This window comes from Diceros bicornis, chromosome 18 (genome assembly GCF_020826845.1).
Source record: "Diceros bicornis minor isolate mBicDic1 chromosome 18, mDicBic1.mat.cur, whole genome shotgun sequence".
Taxonomy (NCBI): Eukaryota; Metazoa; Chordata; class Mammalia; order Perissodactyla; family Rhinocerotidae; genus Diceros; species Diceros bicornis.
In genome coordinates this window covers 42,981,360-43,000,467 of record NC_080757.1, presented here as the reverse complement: position 1 = coordinate 43,000,467, position 19,108 = coordinate 42,981,360, and the positions used below count along the sequence as shown (strand labels likewise).

At 36.1% G+C, this 19,108-nt stretch overlaps 1 protein-coding gene across 3 annotated transcripts in view; it reads left to right on the top strand.

Annotated features, from left to right (window-relative positions):
• Window positions 1-19,108, top strand: part of GPATCH8 (G-patch domain containing 8) — an 84,740-nt gene that overhangs the window by 45,607 nt on the left and 20,025 nt on the right. For all 3 annotated transcript variants that reach the window (XM_058561176.1, XM_058561178.1, XM_058561177.1), the window contains 3 exons: window positions 3,558-3,625; window positions 4,301-4,387; window positions 15,976-16,119. In XM_058561176.1, coding sequence (XP_058417159.1) covers window positions 3,558-3,625; window positions 4,301-4,387; window positions 15,976-16,119 — 299 coding nt within the window. The remainder of the gene's footprint in view (window positions 1-3,557; window positions 3,626-4,300; window positions 4,388-15,975; window positions 16,120-19,108) is intronic.

The following is a 19,108-nucleotide window of genomic DNA, read 5'->3' as shown; positions in this document are numbered from 1 at the left end:
AGGAGGACAATTTCTTTTAAGGAGAGTGTTTAGTGTTCTGGTTGAAGTTGCCTCCTTTGAGTGAAATAAACAACCAAATAGTCTTAATTCAATAGATTTTAAGAAATATTTGCCCCCTTGAAAAGAAACCAAGAAATAGGGAACCTGGGTTTCGTTCAGTTTATTTTAAAAAGAAGTTGAGTTTTCTAGAGAATATAATATTAGCAAACATTTTGTTGCTACCTATCTTTTGAAAAAACATCACTATAAGTTGTTATTCAGATATTCCACAGTGATGTTCTTAATGACAGGATTTATCATTGATCACAAATGAATAAATACTGCAACCTCCTCCTGTATATATTGTTCAGTGTCTTTTCCTATTGGGATTTTCCCTTGGTCTGGAGCCTCTTTAATAATGGAAAGAAATTACTGCTTGACCTGGGCAGTAATGTCACCTTCAGATCGTTCTTAAAATCAGACTGTTTGTTTTCTGTGAGTTACCTCTGAGTGGACTAACTGTAAATGTGACAGCCTTTTTGATGCCCCTTTCTTTGGAGTTCCTTGTCTCCTTCAAAGCTTGACTTTGTTGTATGCAGAAAGAAAGATGTTGGTGGGCCTAGGAAGACTTCGTTAAAAGGAAACAAAATTCTAAGAAAATCTACTTCCAGAGTTTTATTCAGAAGGGCTGGCCCCATGGCGTAGTGGTTAAGTGCATGCGCTCCGCTGCTGGCGGCCCGGGTTCGGATCCGGGGCGCACACCAATGCACCGCTTGTCAGGCCATGCTGTGGCGGCGTCCCGTATAAGATGGAGGAAGATGGGCACGGATGTTAGCTCGGGGCCAGTCTTCCTCATCAAAAAGAGGAGGATTGGCATGGATGTTAGCTCAGTGCTAATCTTCCTCACAAAAAAAAAAAAGAGTTTTATTCATTCATAACAAAACTCAAGTGCACATAAGTTTTGCAGGCACTGAAGATCTAAGGTTATTTTCCAGACTGTTTACTTATTATATTTTTTTGGGAAGGTCTTGATGATCCCGTCCCATCCCTCAAATCTTCTTAGGGTTCTTTTAGTGAAGCAAATGACTTGATGACTGTCCATTTGATCTGACTGTCTTGAATGTTATTTCTTTAAGGAAAAGTCCCACCTTGGGCCCTGAATACTGATTTCCTAGAATGAATAGTTAAATGAGAGTTTGGAAGCTAGAGCTAGTTCTGTCACTAAACTAACACCTTCTCCCACCCGCTGCGTTATTTTAGAGGATTGTTGATGTTCTCAAGTAGCAGTACAAAAATCTCACAGCCTGATCCAACCAGTATGAAAACAACTGCTGTAGCACAAAGTATCCTTCCTCTGTCCCCAACTGAAATTGGGGGAGGGACAAAGCCCAATTGTTACTTTACCTATCCCGTCTGCCTGCTAGAAGGCCTATTTCCTATCCTAATGGTTTCTGCCTAACAAATGGTGTTTCTTTTTTACAGCGTTATGATCCTGGACTTGTTGTGGTGATGGTAAACTTAGCAGTGGTAATTTTTTATTTTCAGACTGAATTACTCCTTTTGTCATCAGTGCACCAATATGTTAGGCTTACTTTCTCTGTTGTAGCCTTCATCCTTCTGCTTGGTCTTTTTCATTTTCCTTTCCTTTCCTTATGCAACTTGTCTGATCCTTGTTCATTAAAGGGTAATGTTAAGAAGGGATGTATCTGTTTGTGTTAGAACTGCCAAAAAAAAAAAATCAGATAAACCATTAAATTTTAATACTGTCAAAAACTTGATTTCCCCACAATGTAATGGGCACTAGCACTTGCTACTGCAATTTATAAATAAATTAAAACAAACTTTGACTGCCTTAGAAGGCAAAAGTACTAATGCAGAGTTTGTAAACAGGGGTTTACAGAGGTAATGAATTTGTACCAAAACTTTCTTGAGTCTCGCACAACAAATTCTGACAGACCAAAAAAGATACCAAAACAAAACAAAAGAATTTCTTTGACATTTCTTTTCAATTCTTTCATTGGGCCATTCGTTTCTACCAGTAAATCCCTGATTGAGACGTTATGAAAGTGATATTGCACCTAGGAAGTCATTTTTATAACCTGTCTTTAATTTGGTCCTTTTGCTAAAGATTGCAGTCACTGCTTATTTATTATACCATTGGGCATAAGGTAGTAATGCATTTCCATTTTGTTTAACTGGCAGTCTTTGATAGTATCTAAAAGAAAGCTGTATTTTAGAACTTTTTTCTCTTTTTTTTCTGGCATGAGATGTTCTGTATTTACTTAAACATTTTTCACTGTGATAATTATTCCTATTTGTCTCCTTATTTATTGTTTAAAAACAATAATGGGATATTGGTGATAAGGAGTTAAACTTCTGAATTTGTTTTTCATTACTTTTTAAAGACAAAAATTAATCCCACAAATATAGAACAACTGGATACAATTGGTTGCCGGTCACTTTGAAAACAGTTTTCTTTTTTTCTCCAGGACGAAACCTAGTCATGATCATGGCATTTATTTATTTTTTTAATTTGGTTTTGGTAATACCTCAGATTTAGCCTGACAAAACTCAACTTTTAGCCCAAAGGTATAATATATATGTGTGTATAACAAAACAAAACAAAACAAAATTGTTTACACCAGCCTGAGTGAAATGATGAGGGAAGTAAACATTGTGTTTTTTCACTAAAGGTGTACAACGGATAAGGTAAGTCCTCTTTTCAGTGGGCTTACATCACAATACACAGCGCAAGTTGTGATGTAAAACAGCTGTGGTAGTAAAGTGCTTGTCTGCCCCATTTTGCTTTGTTTGGCTGGTTATGAGTGGATTAAATATACATTTTAAAAAATCTCCAGCATAGATCAATTAGTTTAAAGTCAATTTTCTTCGCAACTAGTCCTTTTCACAGCTTACCGATTGCCACAGCCAGTGTTAAATCCACTCTGGAAAATGGGACCTCAGAGCACCAGTTTAAAAATAAAACTATTGTTTGTCCCTAAGGGCAACTAACTGTTGCTTTTTATTTAAATTTTTCACAGCCCCATTTAATTGTAAAGCTTCTTTTGAAAACCAAGTATTAAGCATACTGAGTTGCAATTATAGAGTATCCCTGTATCATGTTTGAAACTGTGCTTACGCCATTTAAACATGTCAGTTGAGATATTTATTACCAATTTTAAAAGTGTGTGTGGGAGGATGTCAGTAGACAGTAAGAGTGAAGTGATTCTTGATGGAAAGTTATTTGGGGATCTTTTTTTAAAAAGTCATTTCTGAAGTTTTTGCTTTTCAACTTCCTGGTGCTATTGCTTAGCAGTGCTTTGCATGACTTATTTATTTAATTTTGCCATAGTAATCTGGAATTATTCCCAACTGGAAGTTCAACCAAGGTGGTTAGTGGGCTTAAACTGGGAGAGGTAGGTTTGGTTGTAAGCTGTGAGAATGGCTTGTGTTTGGTTCACTGTAGCTTTCTGGTCTCTGCACTCCAAGGCAAGATCTCTAACCACCCAAACCCGATGTGTAAAGTGAGCTGTTGGCTTAGCTTTGCATCTTACCTTGATTATGTGTTCCTGTTACAGGGAGAACAGATCCCATTCCGATTGTTGTCAAGTATGATGTCATGGGCATGGGTCGCATGGAAATGGAGGTAAATTGATCTCATTAGCTCACTTATTTTATGGAATATTTAAAATTGATATTAATTCCAAATTCAGATGCCAGTGCAAGAATACAATTTATTTGATAGAATATAGTTTTAATTTTTTTTTTTGGAAATTTTAAAGTATATTTTACATTCTCGTTTAGTGCTGCTTTTGAGGCAGGTAGGTGGCAAATAATCCCCCTGTTTTAACAGGGGCATAAAGAAGTTGAGTGGTTTGCTCAGGGTTATGCCACAAGGCAAGATTAGACTTGAATCCAGACCCTGGTGCTCATTTCAGTACACAGTGTTGCTCAAGTTTTAAAATATTTGCTGTGGTAGAAGCTTTGCCCCTGTAGAGCTGTGTACAGCTGTCATCTGTGATACCTTCTTTTCATTGCCTAAAATATTTTCTCCATTTACTCTTAGTTCCTTGGCATTGAACATTAAGGTAAAGTCTGTTATCATCAACAAATGTGTCTGTTGGGAACCAGCAGCATGGAAGGATTAATGAACCATTTTGCATGCTGTTTTCTCTGTTGGGTGACAATAAAGCAAGAGGTAGCTGAGCAAATTACAAAGTGTTTTATTTTCATACAATACTGTAGTTATGGAAATAACTTTTTTTATAGCTAATTGGGGTACTTTAGGAATTAAGACTAATTATATCTATTTTTTGTTAAGCTTGATTATGCCGAAGATGCTACCGAACGGCGCCGTGTCCTAGAAGTGGAAAAAGAAGACACGGAAGAATTGAGACAGAAGTACAAGGTACTTAAATGAAACTGTTCTTGCATGTAGGGTGTTCACACCGAAAGAGATACTCAGTTTTAGTGAAAAGGATCTCTGTTGATGAAAGCATTTGTTTTACATTTGGTGGAGATTAGTAGCAGACCTCAGGTTTCGGTTGCCTTCCTGTTTATTGCCTCTGTAAAAACTATAGAGATAATAATACCAACTTTATAAGTCTGTTGGGAAGATTGCATTAGTGTTTGAAAACACGATGCCTGGTACACAGTAGATAGTAGTAGCAGTAAAAATTGTTATTTAAGAGTCCTTTGAGAGCTTGATACCTATTGATAAGCCCTTTCTTTTTTAATGGATGAGGTATTTTAAGAATGACAGGGGCTGGCCCGGTGGCGCAGGCGGTTAAGTGTGCGCGCTCCGCTGCAGCGTCCCGGGGTTCGCCGGTTTGGATTCCGGGCGCGCACCGACGCACCACTTGTCAGGCCATGCTGTGGTGGTGTCCCATATAAAGTGGAGGAAGATGGGCACGGATGTTAGCCCAGGGCCAGTCTCCCTCAGCAAAAAGAGGAGGATTGGCAGGTGTTAGCTCAGGGCCGATCTTCCTCACAAAAAAAAAAAAAAAGAATGACAAACACTTGAGAACTTCAGTATTTTCCTTTTTAAGGGGCTAGTTATAGAAAACTGGAGCTTAGAACATAAGTTAAGCTTTCAGAAAGACTGACCAAGGAACATGCCTTTCAAGTTATTGTAGTATTCCCAATCTTTACCATAAAATAGGTAAATTTGAAGATAAACAGTCTTAGTTAAGATTATCATATAAAAACTGATTTTGGTCATGCTGCTTAAGGTGGAAAGAGAGAAAAGGAATTATTTTTCCTTTGCAAGGAAGATTAGCCCTGAGCTAACATCTATGCCAGTCTTCCTCTGTTTTGTACATGGGTCGCCACCACAGCATGGCTGACAAGTGGTGTAGATCTGTGCCCAGGATCTGAACCCACAAACCCACACTGCTGAAGTGGAGCGTGCCAAACTTAACCACTATGCCATGGGGCCAACTCCCCAGGGATTTATTTTTAAAAATCTCTTTTACCATAAAAAATATATAAAGGAAAAACTGACAGAACTACAAGGAGAAATGTTAAATCCACCACAATAGTGGGAGGTTTTAATATACTTCTCACAGTAATTGATAGAAGTAAAGGAAAAAAATCAGTAGGAGTATTTGGAAGATTTGAACAACACAATTAACAAATTTCACCTAATGGTTATGTAGAACTATGCACCCAATCACTTTGAAAATAAAAAATTTCAGACATATATGGAACATTTATTTAAACAAAATTTGTTACCATATCCTGTGTCATAAAGTATCAGCAAATTTCAAAGAACTGAAATCAAGTTATCAAGCCACAAAGCAATCAATTTGTAAAAAAAGATAATAGAAAAACCCCTATGTTTGGAAATTAAGAAACGCGTTTTTACATAACTTATCAGTAAAAGAAGAAATCACAATGGTAATTGGAAAATATTTTAGACTGAAAGATAAAAATACTACGTATCAAAACTTGTAGGATAAGCTAAAGGAATATGATATTTGATAGCAAATACATATCCTTAAATGCTTATGTTAGAAAAAAAGGCAGGAAATAAATGAAGTAAACATTCCTCTCAGGAAGTTAGAAAAAGAATAGCAAAATAAACCCAAAGAATGTAAAAGGAGAGAAATAATGAAGATAAGATAATAAAGATGAGAACAGAAACGAACGAAGCAGAAAACATACAACAAAGCCAAAAGGTAGTTCTTTGATGTACTATGGTGATATTAAGAAAGAAAAGAACATAGAAAACCAATATCAATAATGAAAAAAGAGGACATCATTGCAGGTGCGGCGGGCTCTAAAGATAAAAACATTATGAATAACTTTATCCCATTGAATGCGAGAATTAGGTTTAAGTGGACAAATTCCTAAAAAACACAACCTGCTAAAATAGACTCAAAAAGAAATAGAAAACTTCAGTAATCCTATAACTATTATATAAATTGAATCTGTAGTAAAAAATCTGTCCATAAAGCCCAAATAACTTCATTAGTGAGTTCTAACAAAATTCATAAAAGAAATAACTTCAATCTTAACCAACAATTTCTAATCTTCCAGAGAATTGAAAATGAAGAAAAACTCTCAGCTCATTTAATGAGAGGCTAGTACCATCTTGATGCTAAATCCTGACAAGGACAGTATGAGAAGAAGAATAATATGACACTGATTTATAACACAGATGCAAATCTTAAAACACCAGCAGACACCAGAACCAATTTAGGGTATATCATGACCAAGTTATCCTAGGAATGCAGGATTGATTTAATGTTAGAAATCAATTTATGGGGCCGGCCCCGTGGCTTAGCGGTTAAGTGCGCGCGCTCAACTGCTGGTGGGCCCGGGTTCGGATCCCGGGGACGCACCGACGCACCACTTTTCCGGCCATGCTGACGCCGCGTCCCACATACTAGAAGGATGTGCAGCTATGACATAACAACTATCTACTGGGGCTTAGGGGGAAAATAAATAAATAAATAAATAAAATTATTTAAAAAAAATCAATTTATGTAGTCAACCACATTAAGAGATTAAGGGAAAAAGTATGTATAATCACCTCAATAGATACAAAAAAAGAACCCATTATATAAAATTCAGCGTTCATTCATCATGAAAAGTCTTATCCAACTTGATAGAGAAAAGACCTTCCTTAACCAGGTAGAATGCCTACAGAAACCATATAGGAGACATCATACTTAATACTGAAAAGTTGAAAGGTCTCCTTTTGAGATTGGGAGACATAACAAGGATGCCTGCTGTCATTATTTCTATTAAATATTGTGCTGGAGGCCCTAAGCAGCACAGTGAGGTAGACAGGCAGAAGCAAACAAATAAATAGATGTAAGAGATGAAAGGAAGAGATAAAACTGTTTTTGTGGGTATGATTATGTACATAGAAATCCAAAGAATTTACAGATAAGTTACACAAATTAATAACAGAGTTTAGCAGGATGCTAGATATAAAATCATAAATTTAAGTTTATATATCTATATATCAACAACAGAGTTAGAAAATGAAGATTACAAAAATGCCACCATTGTTAATAGCAAAAAAATGTATGAAGCACCTAGGAATAAATCTAATGAGATGTGAAAGACTTATGGCAAAGATTCTAAAAACATTATTGAGAGGCATTAAAGGACAATGAATAAAAAGTGAGATTTTTTAATGATTTGTTCATGAATTAGAAGACTCAGTATTGTAAAATGATCTGTTTTTCCCAAATTTTTCTATATATTCAAATCCATCAAGTCAAAATCCCAACAGGATTTTGTATGAAATTTGACAAGCTGTTTCCAGAATTTACGTGGAAGTGTAAAGGGCCAAGAATAATCAAAGCAGTCTTAAAGTATAACATAGAAAGACTTACTCTACCAGCTATCAAAACTTTATTTATAAAGTTTGGTATGGTGATTAAGACAATGTGATATTGGCACAAGGATAGACTAATGGAACAGAAAAGAGAGCCCAGATACAGACCCTTAAATATTTAGCCACTTGATTAAAGAAAGATGGTATTGCAGATAAGTGGGGGAAAGAATGAACGTTTCAATAAAAGGTTCTGAGACAATTGGTTGTCCATGTGGGAAATAATGGATTTGGACTCCCTATCTTATACCACGCAATAATCAATGGATTAGGTGGATTAAAGATTTAAATGTAAAAGGACAAAAGCAAAGCTTTTAGAAGGTAGTGCAGAGAATTCTCTCTTCTAGGTGTACCTAACTTACCATTTATTTATTTTCCATTTCAGTGGTATTTTCCTCAACATTTTATAACAAAAATTGTCGAGCATACAGAAAAATTGAAGGAACTGTATAGTGAATACCCATATACCTACCACTTATATTCCGCAGTTAACATTTATAAATACTGTTCCATTACATATCAATGACTTTTTTCAAAAACAGCTTTATTGAGAATCAATGCCTTTTTTTAATTCTTAAACTATCTCTAGTTCTTTTTCCAATTTGCCTTTTTTTGTTTTTTTAATAATGCCCTGCTTTTGCCTTTTGGTTACTAATTCTTCCTTTTTTCTTTATAAACATTCTAAATGTTCTTGTTTTATAATTTCTTTCAAATCTTCTGTTATCTGTTATACTTGATATGTGCTTTTATGGTTTGTTGCTTCTCTTGATTTTCTCACAGTGGTTTGTCTCCTTGTGGTTTGCAGTTTTGATTGTCATCTCATCCTCTGTGGAAGTTTTTCATATCCTGGATTTTAGAGCGAGTCCTTATGGGGCAGTTCCATATGTGGCTTTACTAGAGCCGTGGGTGTTTAACTGAAGACCTGAGAACTTCATATGGACTGGTTCTAAAATGTTAATACCCTAAGCTAAGAGTTCCTGCTATAAGTGGAAAGCGCAAATTCTTCAGGTCCACCAATGACTCTGGTCTGAACTTCCAACCTCTTATACATGACGCTTTCCATTTACACCCTGGTAGATGGTGAATTTTTTGATGCTTTCAAGGGGCAGCAGGTAATGATATAGTGCAGCTTTTCTAATCCCTATTTCAAGGATGGAGACAACCTTTCATATCTCAGAGCTTTTTGCAGGGAAAGCTTAGTTACCATCACGGTCCTGAGGCTTCATCTTCAGGCACCTAGGGATTGCCCCCTGTTGTTGAGCTCAGCTATATGTTAAATTTTTTGTCTTGTTTGTGTAGAATTATAATATAGTGAAATCTCCCTCTTCCTTCCCTTTCTTTTTTCCTTTGTTCTTTTCTTTCTGCACTCTTCAACCTGTTTAGATTGGCTTTAGGACTTTTTACTGAACCTCTTTATTCAAGGCCAAAAACACCTCTATTTGGTAAATCCAGTAGACTTTTTAAAACTCGTATTTTATTCCATATTCTGTTTCTCACCAGCGTTCAATACAATTGACCACTCTTTTCTCTTTAAAACATTTTCTGGGGCCGGCCCGGTGGCACAAGTGGTTAAGTGTGCATGCTCCGCTGTGGCAGCCCGAGGTTCGCTGGTTCGGATCCCAGGCATGCACTGATGCACTGCTTGGCAAGCCATGCTGTGGCAGCATCCCATATAAAGTGGAGGAAGATGGGCATGGATGTTAGCCCAGGGCCAGTCTTCCTCACCAAAAAAAAAAAAAAAAAAAAAAAAAGGATTGGCAGATGTTAGCACAGGGCTGATCTCACCAAAAAAAAAAAAATTTCTTTTGCTTTTGAAGATTTTATGCTTTCCTAGATTGCTCCGTTCTATCTCTCTTGCTGCTTATATGTAGATTCCTTTGTTGACTCTTTCTGTTGGAGTTCTTCAGGTTCAGACCTGGGCCCTCTTTTTCTGTCTAAACACTGTCCTTAGGCACGGAATGGTCATGCCACTATATTTCATCATCTTTCACATGGTTGGTTTTTATCCTTTAGATCTTAGCTTAAACCTTACCTCATTAGAAACTTTCCTTAACCACCCAATTTAAATAAATCCTCCACTCTGCCTTATTCTCTTGCAACACTCTCTTTTATAATTATAAATTTTTTTGTTTACTTGTTTATAGTCTGACTACTGTACCAGGAAGAAGGGGTCTTGAGGAGAGAGAGACTGTGTCTGTCTGCCAATATATATACTGCATCCAGCATAATGCTTGGCACATAAGTATTCAATAAATATGAGTTGAGTAAATAAATTATTTGAAATAATAGGAAAAGCCAGATTTATTTGGTATACTGTCAGAAATATAAACATTTTAAAAAATACATTTTTATTGTTTTTCAAGTAAAAGTTACACTGTCGAGTGAATAATTAATAAATGAAATAGCTGAGTAATTCACAGCCTCATAAGATTATACGTTATATTTTGAGGCCGTTTATCCCCGCCTCTTCCTCCCCCAAGAAATTATTTTTCATTTGAACTCTCTGTGGTAGGTAGAGCAAGAATTACTTATCCCCATTTTATTGATCAGAATGTTTACTCAGAAATCTTGTCAACTCTGGACTGTACTATTTGTGAAACCCTTTCCCTTTTTGCTGCCACTCTTTTATTTCACTATATTTGTTCTTCACCTTCATGTGACCTTGGAACCTTGACTTTAGTAACTTAGCCTCACCTTAATTTGTACTCCTCTAGCGCCACAGATTGGTTTTTTTTCTCTCAACACTTTGATTCCAGCTTCTTTTCTTCCTAATTCTTTGTCACACCTACTCACCAAAAGCCTATCCCCAGTCAGTACAAGGCTTGCATTCTTCCTTTCTGCATCTTTACTGTAGTGCAGTGTGGGACTGGTGCCAACTCACTGGGCCCTCAGAACTGCCAAGTAATTCTTTCGTATGTCATCTCCCTCTTAGTCCCCTCAGCTATCATTCTCAAACATTGGTTCTCAGGCCCTCATCTTCCCTCAACCACCCTTGTCCTTCCTCCACCTTCCCTTACTCCTAGTAGAAAACTTAAAATTTGGACCATGAGGTGGGAGTGCCTTCGTCTACCTGTAATATCTGCCATCAAACTTGGGTTCATCAACTCCTATCCTTAAATATTTCTCTCTTGTTTTACTCTCTGTCTAATGATAATTCCTGCCTACATCTGAATTCTGGATCCTAGCCTTCTCTGTCTTATCCAGGACCTTACACCTATTTCCTGTATTGGCAACCTCGCTCTTTACTCATTCTTTTCCTATCACCAGTAAACATGCTTACACATGGTGGGGAAAAGAACCACTAGAACTAAAAAAAAAAAAACAAAAAAAAACACTCACTCTATTGACTCTCATTCTCCATAGCTACCATCTTCTCTTTTTACTTGTCTTTAGAACCCGAATTCTTAGTCAACTACACTCACTTCATCCTTTTCATCACCTTCTATTCTTTTATTTTTTAATTTTCACTTTTATGAGAGCTGTACATAGTTTTAAAGCCAGATAACTCGACCAGGCTTTAACAGAAAGAACAAAAACTCTAGTCCCATTTTGACACCCTTAGTATTTTATTAAATGTTGATAAGATATTTTAAAAATATGTGTAAAATATCAAGAATAACTACAAATACTTGTGTGGCTTCTGCTCAGTTTAAGAAAAAGAGCATTATCAATACCTTTATGATCCCATTCCATTTCTTTCTCCTTCAGAGGTAAGCACTATCCTGAATTTTGTGTTTATCATTCCTTTGCATTTTTTCAGGTAGATTTGTTGTTATTGAGATAAAATTCACATAACATAAAATTCACCATTTTATAGTGTACAGTTCAGTGATTTAGCATATTTGCAATGTTGTGCCGCCATCACCACTGATTCCAGAACATTTACATGACCCCAAAAAGTAACCCTGTACCCTTTAGCAGTCATTCCTCATTCCCTTGCCCTGGCAACCACTTTCTGTATCTATACTTTCTGTCTCTACAGATTTGCCTATTCTGGACGTTTCATATAAATTGAATCATTCAATATGATTGATTCATTTGTACCTGGCCTTTTGTATCTGACTTCTTTACTTACCATAATGAACAAGGTTCATCCATGTTCATAGCATGTATCAGTACTTAATTCCCTTTTATGGCTGAATAATATTACTTTGTATGAATATACTATAATTTATTTAATCATTCATCAATTAATGGACATTTAGGTTGTTTCCACTTGTTGGCTATTATGAACAATACTGCTGTGAACATCTTGTAGAAGTGTTTGTGTGAATATATTTTTCAATTCTCTTGAGTATATACCTAGGAATGGAATTGCTGATCATATGGTAACTCTATGTTTCACTTTTTGAGGAACTGCCAGGCTCTTTTCGAAAGCGGCTGTACCATTTTACATTCCCTCCAGCAATGTATGAGAGTTTCCATTTCTTTACAACATTGCCAACACTTGCTGTTTTCTATCTTTTTTATTATAGCCATCCTAGTTGGTATGAAGTGGTATCTTATTGTGGTTTTGATTTGCATTTCCCTAATGACTAATGATGTTGAGCATCTTTTTTTTTTTTTTTTTTTTTTTGGGAGGAAGATCAGCCCTGAGCTAACATCCGTGCTAATCCTCCTCTTTTTGTTGAGGAAAACCGGCTCTGAGCTAACATCTATTGCCAATCCTCCTCCTTTCCGCCCCCCCACCAAAGCCCCAGTAGATAGTTGTATGTCATAGTTGCACATCCTTCTAGTTGCTGTATGTGGGACGCAACCTCAGCATGGCCGGAGAAGCGATGCGTCAGTGCGCGCCTGGGATCCGAACCCCGGGCCGCCAGTAGCGGAGCGTGGCACTTAACCGCTAAGCCACGGGGCCAGCCCTGTTGAGCATCTTTTCATGTCCTTATTGGCCGTTTGAATATGTTCTTTGGAGAAATGTCTGTTTAGATCTTTTGCCCACTTTTTAATTGGGCTGCCTTTTTATTGTTGAGTTATGGGAATTCTGTATGAATTCTGGACGTGAGACCCTTGTCAAATATGACTTGCAAATATTTTCTCCCATTTTTTGATTGTCTTTTCACCTGATAATGTCGTTTGGTGCACAAAGTTTTAAAATTTGTTGAAGTTCATTTTATCATTGTTTCTTTTGGTGCTTGTGTTTCTGGTGCCGTATTTAAGAATCCATCGCCTGAGCCGGCCCCGTGGCTTAGCGGTTAAGCGCACGCGCTCTGCTGCTGGCGGCCCAGGTTCGGATCCCGGGGGCGCGCCGACACACCGCTTCTCCGGCCGTGCTGAGGCCGTGTCCCGCATACAGCAACTAGAAGGATGTGCAGCTATGACATACAACTATCTACTGGGGCTTTGGGGGAAAAATAAATAAATAAATAAAATTATTAAAAAAAAAAAAAAAGAATCCATCGCCTAATCCAAGGCCATGAAAATTTAGGCCTATATTTTCTTCTAAGAGTTTTATAGTTTTAGCTGTTAGATCTAGGTCTTTGATCTATTTGGAATTAATTTTTGTATGTCATGTTTGATAGGGGTCCAGATTCATTCTTTTGCACGTGGTTACCCAGTTGTCCCAGCACCATTTGTTGAAAAGACTGTTATTTCCCCCATTTTACGGTCTTGGCACTTCATCAAAAATCAGTTGACCATAGATGTATGAGGTTTTTTTCTCTTAGTTGTATTCTAGTGATCTATATGTCTGTCCTTGTGCCAGTACCACACCATCTTGATTACTGTTGCTTTGTAGTAAGTTTTGCAGTTGGGAAGTGTGAGCTGACAGTGGTTTCATACGTTTACATGTCTTGTAATTACTTATAAATCTGTTTGTACCATCTTTTTACTTGCTATTTTCCTGATTTTTCTGTGTCTTACTGTGTTGTCTTACTTTTATAAAATTTAAGTTTTCTTATTCTTTCCTCCTTTGCTACTTCTATTCTTCTAATAATTATGCTTGGAATTTTAGTACAAATTATGCTCAATTTAACAAAGTCTAAAGTTAACACTATCACCATCAGTAGAAGAACTCTAGAACACTTAAACACTCTCCCCTTATACTTGGCTATGCCAGCTAGCATTTTGCTTTTGTCCTTTTTCCATTCTGTAAACTAGGTGGTGGTGGTGGTGGTGGTGGTAATCTACATATTTATTTCTTTATTTGCTTACCATATACTTATAGTATTTCAGATCTTTTTTCTGGCATCATTTTCCTTCTTCCCTAAAGTAAATCCTTAAAATAGTGACTTTCAAGTAAGTCCACGGTAAGAAATATGTTTAATATTACAACCCCACATACACAACTGAAAGAAAAGTTTTCTAAGACAATATTTACCCTTATTATGTGAAATACAGTGTATTTTTTTCAATTTTTTCTTTTTCCTTTTTTATACCTATTAAATCAGCTAAATCAATGCCATGACTCATAGTGGGTCACAATCTATGATTTCAAAAATGCTGCTTTAGGAAGTTTCTTTTTATTGAATTTGTTGGTAGTAAACGTTGTAAATCTGGAAATGCCTTCATTTCATCGTTTCTGAAAAATATTTTTATTTGGTAGACAAGTGAAAATGTATTTTCTCTCAGCACACTGAAGCACACTGTCTCCTACCTTCTGTTGTTGCTTTTGAATCTGCTGTCAATCTGATTGTGGGTGATCTTTAATTTTTTCGGGTAGTTTTATGATTTCATTATCTTTGCTCCCTTATAGTTTCACTAAAGTGTGTCTAGGTGCATATTTTTCTTTAGCCTTTGTGGTATACTTTGTGCTTCCTGTATCTGTGGAGTCTTGTCTTTCATCAGTTCAGAAAAATTCTCAACCATTGTATCTTCAAATATTTTTCTCTCATCTGTGCTCTCTATTCTCTTTTCCTGGGATTCCAGTTATACATGTGTTAATATTCTTACTCTGTTCTCCATGGCTCCTAACTTATTTTTCATACTGTTTCTTTATCTCTGTGCTACATTCTAAGTAATTTCAATCTCTTTTCCTGTTTATATCTTTTTGAAATTGATATATAATTCACATACCATAAAATTCATCCTTTTAAAAGTGTACATACAGTTCAGTGGTTTTTAGTATAGTCCACAAGGTTGTGCAACCATTGCTGTGGTCTAATTCCAGAACATTTTCACCATCCTACTACATCTTTTTTGAACTGTATCTGGTCTGTTTTTTAGCCCATCTCCTAAGTAGTTGATGAATTTTTCTGTTTATTTTTTACTATTAGGTTTTTCAATTGTAAAAGTCTCATTTGGTTCTTTCTGCAGTCTGCCTAGGTGTTTTTTAATATATAGTGTTTTATGTTTGCTCATTTTTGTAATTCCATTTTATATTTTAAACATTTTATAGTTATTTTATATTCTGTAACAGACTATTTCAATATCTGAGATCTTGGGGGCCTAAATCTATTGCTTATTTCCTGTGACTCTCACTTGTGATAGATTAATTTCCTTTTGTGTCTATAGTAATCTTTGATTGTAATTCATATTTTGTTTATATTAATCTAGGAAAATTTTTAGAGTCAGAATTGATCATGCTTTCTGAAAATATTTTTGATTTCCGCTGCTAATTTAAGACTTAGAGACCCTGGGATCTATCCAGCCCACTTCAAAGTTCTTTTGCTTATTAATGAGGCTTCTCAGGTTTAGCTCCCTCACCTTACTCAAACCCCAAGCTCCACTGTCATCCACATGTCCTAAGAAAAGCCCTTGCCCATCACAGCTCTGATTTCAGTTTCAGATCGTAGTTGATTTTTTTGGTTTTGTTTTGTTTTCTCCTATTGTCCTTCTTGGGGATTTACTTTTCTTTCTATGGTTCTTGCAATGCAATAAAAATTATATTTTATATATCTGGTTGGTTGGGGTTTTTTGAGCCAGGGGTAGGACTAGGGGATGACACACTATCTAGTCTACCATCCTGCCAAAAGGGATAGTAAAGTTAAACTCTTTTTGAACATTTGTTTATTTGAAGACAACTGTTAGTACAACTACACACAAATTACCCCACCAAATTGCCACTTGAGTTACATCAGGCTTTTACTGGTACCACTAAATGTTATGAAAAGCCCTTTTTTCTCTCTTCAGGTATGACTGCTTCTTTATAACATTCACTTAAAATTCTACCACGTTCATTATTTTTTTGTATTTTGTGTTTCTTGCAGGATTATGTTGATAAAGAGAAGGCAATTGCCAAAGCGTTAGAAGACCTCAGAGCCAACTTTTACTGTGAACTCTGTGATAAGCAATATCAGAAACATCAGGAATTTGACAACCATATCAACTCCTATGATCATGCGCACAAGCAGGTGAGGAGTAGTTACTTGCTAACAAAGAAAAAGGTACTTTATTGTTATAACTATTGAATTTGATGAGTGTACCCAAAAAACTTGGTGTCTATGATTTCTTGTATCTACCAGTCTTTATCTGAGGTCATCTGACTGACTTAATTTTTTTCCAGTGACAGAAGTCATGACATAGACCTCCCCCTTTCAAGATTTTATGTAGAGTGAAGACTTGTGAGCTTCATGACTCTTGCATAAAGTTTTTGGCTTTGAGTGGTTTCTTAATTTGTATTTAATTTGGTAATTCAACTGAGGATCACTGAGGGCTTTGTTTCCCTTTCTCCCGCTTTCTGAACATTTTAAACTTTACCAGTTACCCCAGACTGTGGTCGTTTCATCTTCTGTGTATAAGATCATGCTTTATTGGCTACTATTTCCTATGAGTAAGTCATTTTGTTATTTGGTATACCTTGGAAGGTAGATAAATCTTGAGAAGGAAAATAAAATTAGACGCTGTCTTAGCTTTAACAAAAAACTCTGATGCTGCATGTTGAAGAGCTTGCTGAAAAATGAATTCCACTTTCTTTGCAGTCTTTTTTTCTTTCATCGATTTAGAGAAGAAACTTGTACCTAACTAGTTACTGGCGTAAAGAAGGCAGCAACAATTCCCCTGGGGGATTTTAGAAGAAGGAAATGAATCTTTTTAAATCTGTAGAACAGTTCTGGCTTATTAAAGAATTTTGAGCCATTTGATCTTGGGTGACTTGAGCAGAACTCGCTAGGTCTTTTGGGGTACAATAATTTATTTGTTAAACTTGTAAGATTTATGAGCATTGCTGTATTGTTCTCTTAAGTTGGACCTATTGAACCAGCTTTCTTTTTGCTTCATCTTCCAACCATCCATAAGAATTTCAGTGCACAGGTAAAAGGCAAGCTTTGGCTAAGTTTTACTTTTACCAGCACAGGGATAGTTTGTAAGCTGGTTGTAGTATTATACTTTTTGCAACAGTGTCTTCCACATTTAACCATATCTAACCAATTTAAGATTCTTCCACTGGTAGAGTTGTATTCAGGACAGCTTTTCAACTTTTTATACACCTGTGGACATTGTTCTAATATATTGTCAGCTCTGCTTGATTTGAAGAAGAGAAATGTAGAGAGCATATACATAGACAAGATATATTGGCAGTTACTCCTTCAAAGAATCATCTGTCAAGAAAGACGAATGCAGCAGCAAATATTGCTTATCCAGTACCTTTTCCAACTTTTCAGTTTATATATAATTCAAATTTGGGGGTTATTATTTTTCATGGAATTAACAAAAACATATAGCATCTAAATACGTGTCCACCTTTTTGGTCTCTTGAGAATTTCTTCAATTAAGAATTGTCTGTGATAAATTAAGACTCCAGAAGAAATGTTAGGCACCAGAAGGACATTTAGAAAGGTTACACTTTTAGTTGATGAAAAATCTCTTGTGTAAAGTTTCAATTAGGAAAAAATAAACCAGGAAATGTATAATTCAAACTTGAATAATATATAGACTTGCTTTTTTCAGGGGAATAAAATTCTACCAAAGCAAATCAGATTTACAAATTAAATCTGAGGAAAAGTAGAGAACTAATAAAATGCGTGTTGAGAACATTAGTGTGATGGATGGTAATGTTTTGGTGATGTTGCTTTCACCTTGAGAGTAGTAGAAATTGTTATAGCTCTGGTTCATTTGAAGTGGACATGTTTATTCTCCTGTGCACCTTGTGTTGACTCAGTTCTCTCACCACATGTCTCTATTGCAGTGGTTCTCCACTTTGCGAGATTTTTGTCGCCCAGGGGACATTTGGCAATGTCTGGAGACATTTTTAATTATCACAACTAGAGAAACGATGCTACTGGCCTCTAGTGGGTAGAGGCCAAGGGTGCTGCAAAACATCCTACAATGCACAGGAAAACTCCTTGCAACAAAAAATTACCTGGCCAAAAATGTCAGTCAATAATGAGGTTGAGAAACGCTGTTCTGTTAGGACTACTGAAAAACTTTCAAATACATATATATGTGTAGTATTGTGATATCATTTGGCCTTTGCTCGGTACCAAAAATCACTACCGTTTTAAGTTCCCAGTATATTGTAAACATTTATAAAGTGCTGATCTAGATGATCCCAAATATTCTTTTATTACTCTTTTTTAGATTATCATCAAAGTGAAAATACAAAATTAAGGATTTCTTATAGAGAATGCATGGACTACCTTATCCATTAATATAGAATGTATCTATGATCCCTAGTCTGGGAAAAAATGTTTAGCTGGTGTGGTTAATGAATGCTTGTGAACTTGTTTCTTCACCTAGATCAAAAGCCCATCTTAGGTATTAAAAAAAGACCAGATGTAGTATTGGTTTGTTATTTTGTTTGTTTTTGGTGGCGTGTTCTTTCTTTGGTTGAAATGTAGGCTTTTTCATCTTTCTTTATACTGTTCTCTTAATGCAAATGGTAGAATCTTGAAACAGGATGCTATAAATATATAAACCAAAAAATGCACAGTACTAAATTTTTTATAGTTTTACTCTTCCCTGCACTTAGAATTTATAAGGAGCCTTTGATTGTCCTTGGTACAACACAGCTAAATAACCCCTAAGAGGAGGTGGGTCCTATTTTTCATTCCTCTCTGATGGACATGAACTTACCATAGAAATGGACCTACCATTTTCCAAATTTATGCTCTAAAATCATAAAGACACGCTGTCTTGTCTTCCAGGAAGGCACACAGGATTATTATGAATCTGAGATAATAGGTAAGTACATTCAACTGTATATTAGTAATCCCTGGTTTGCCTCTTCCATCAAATTTTCACCATTTAAATTTTTCAGAGAAATAATCTTTGATGTTACCAGTAAACTACTAGTATAGGAAGGATCCTGAACATGCCCTTATCTTTATTAATTTCTCAAAAAGGAGCTACATGTTCACCCTCATTTGTGGTGATTTTTTTTTGGGGGGGAGTGTTATGTGCCTC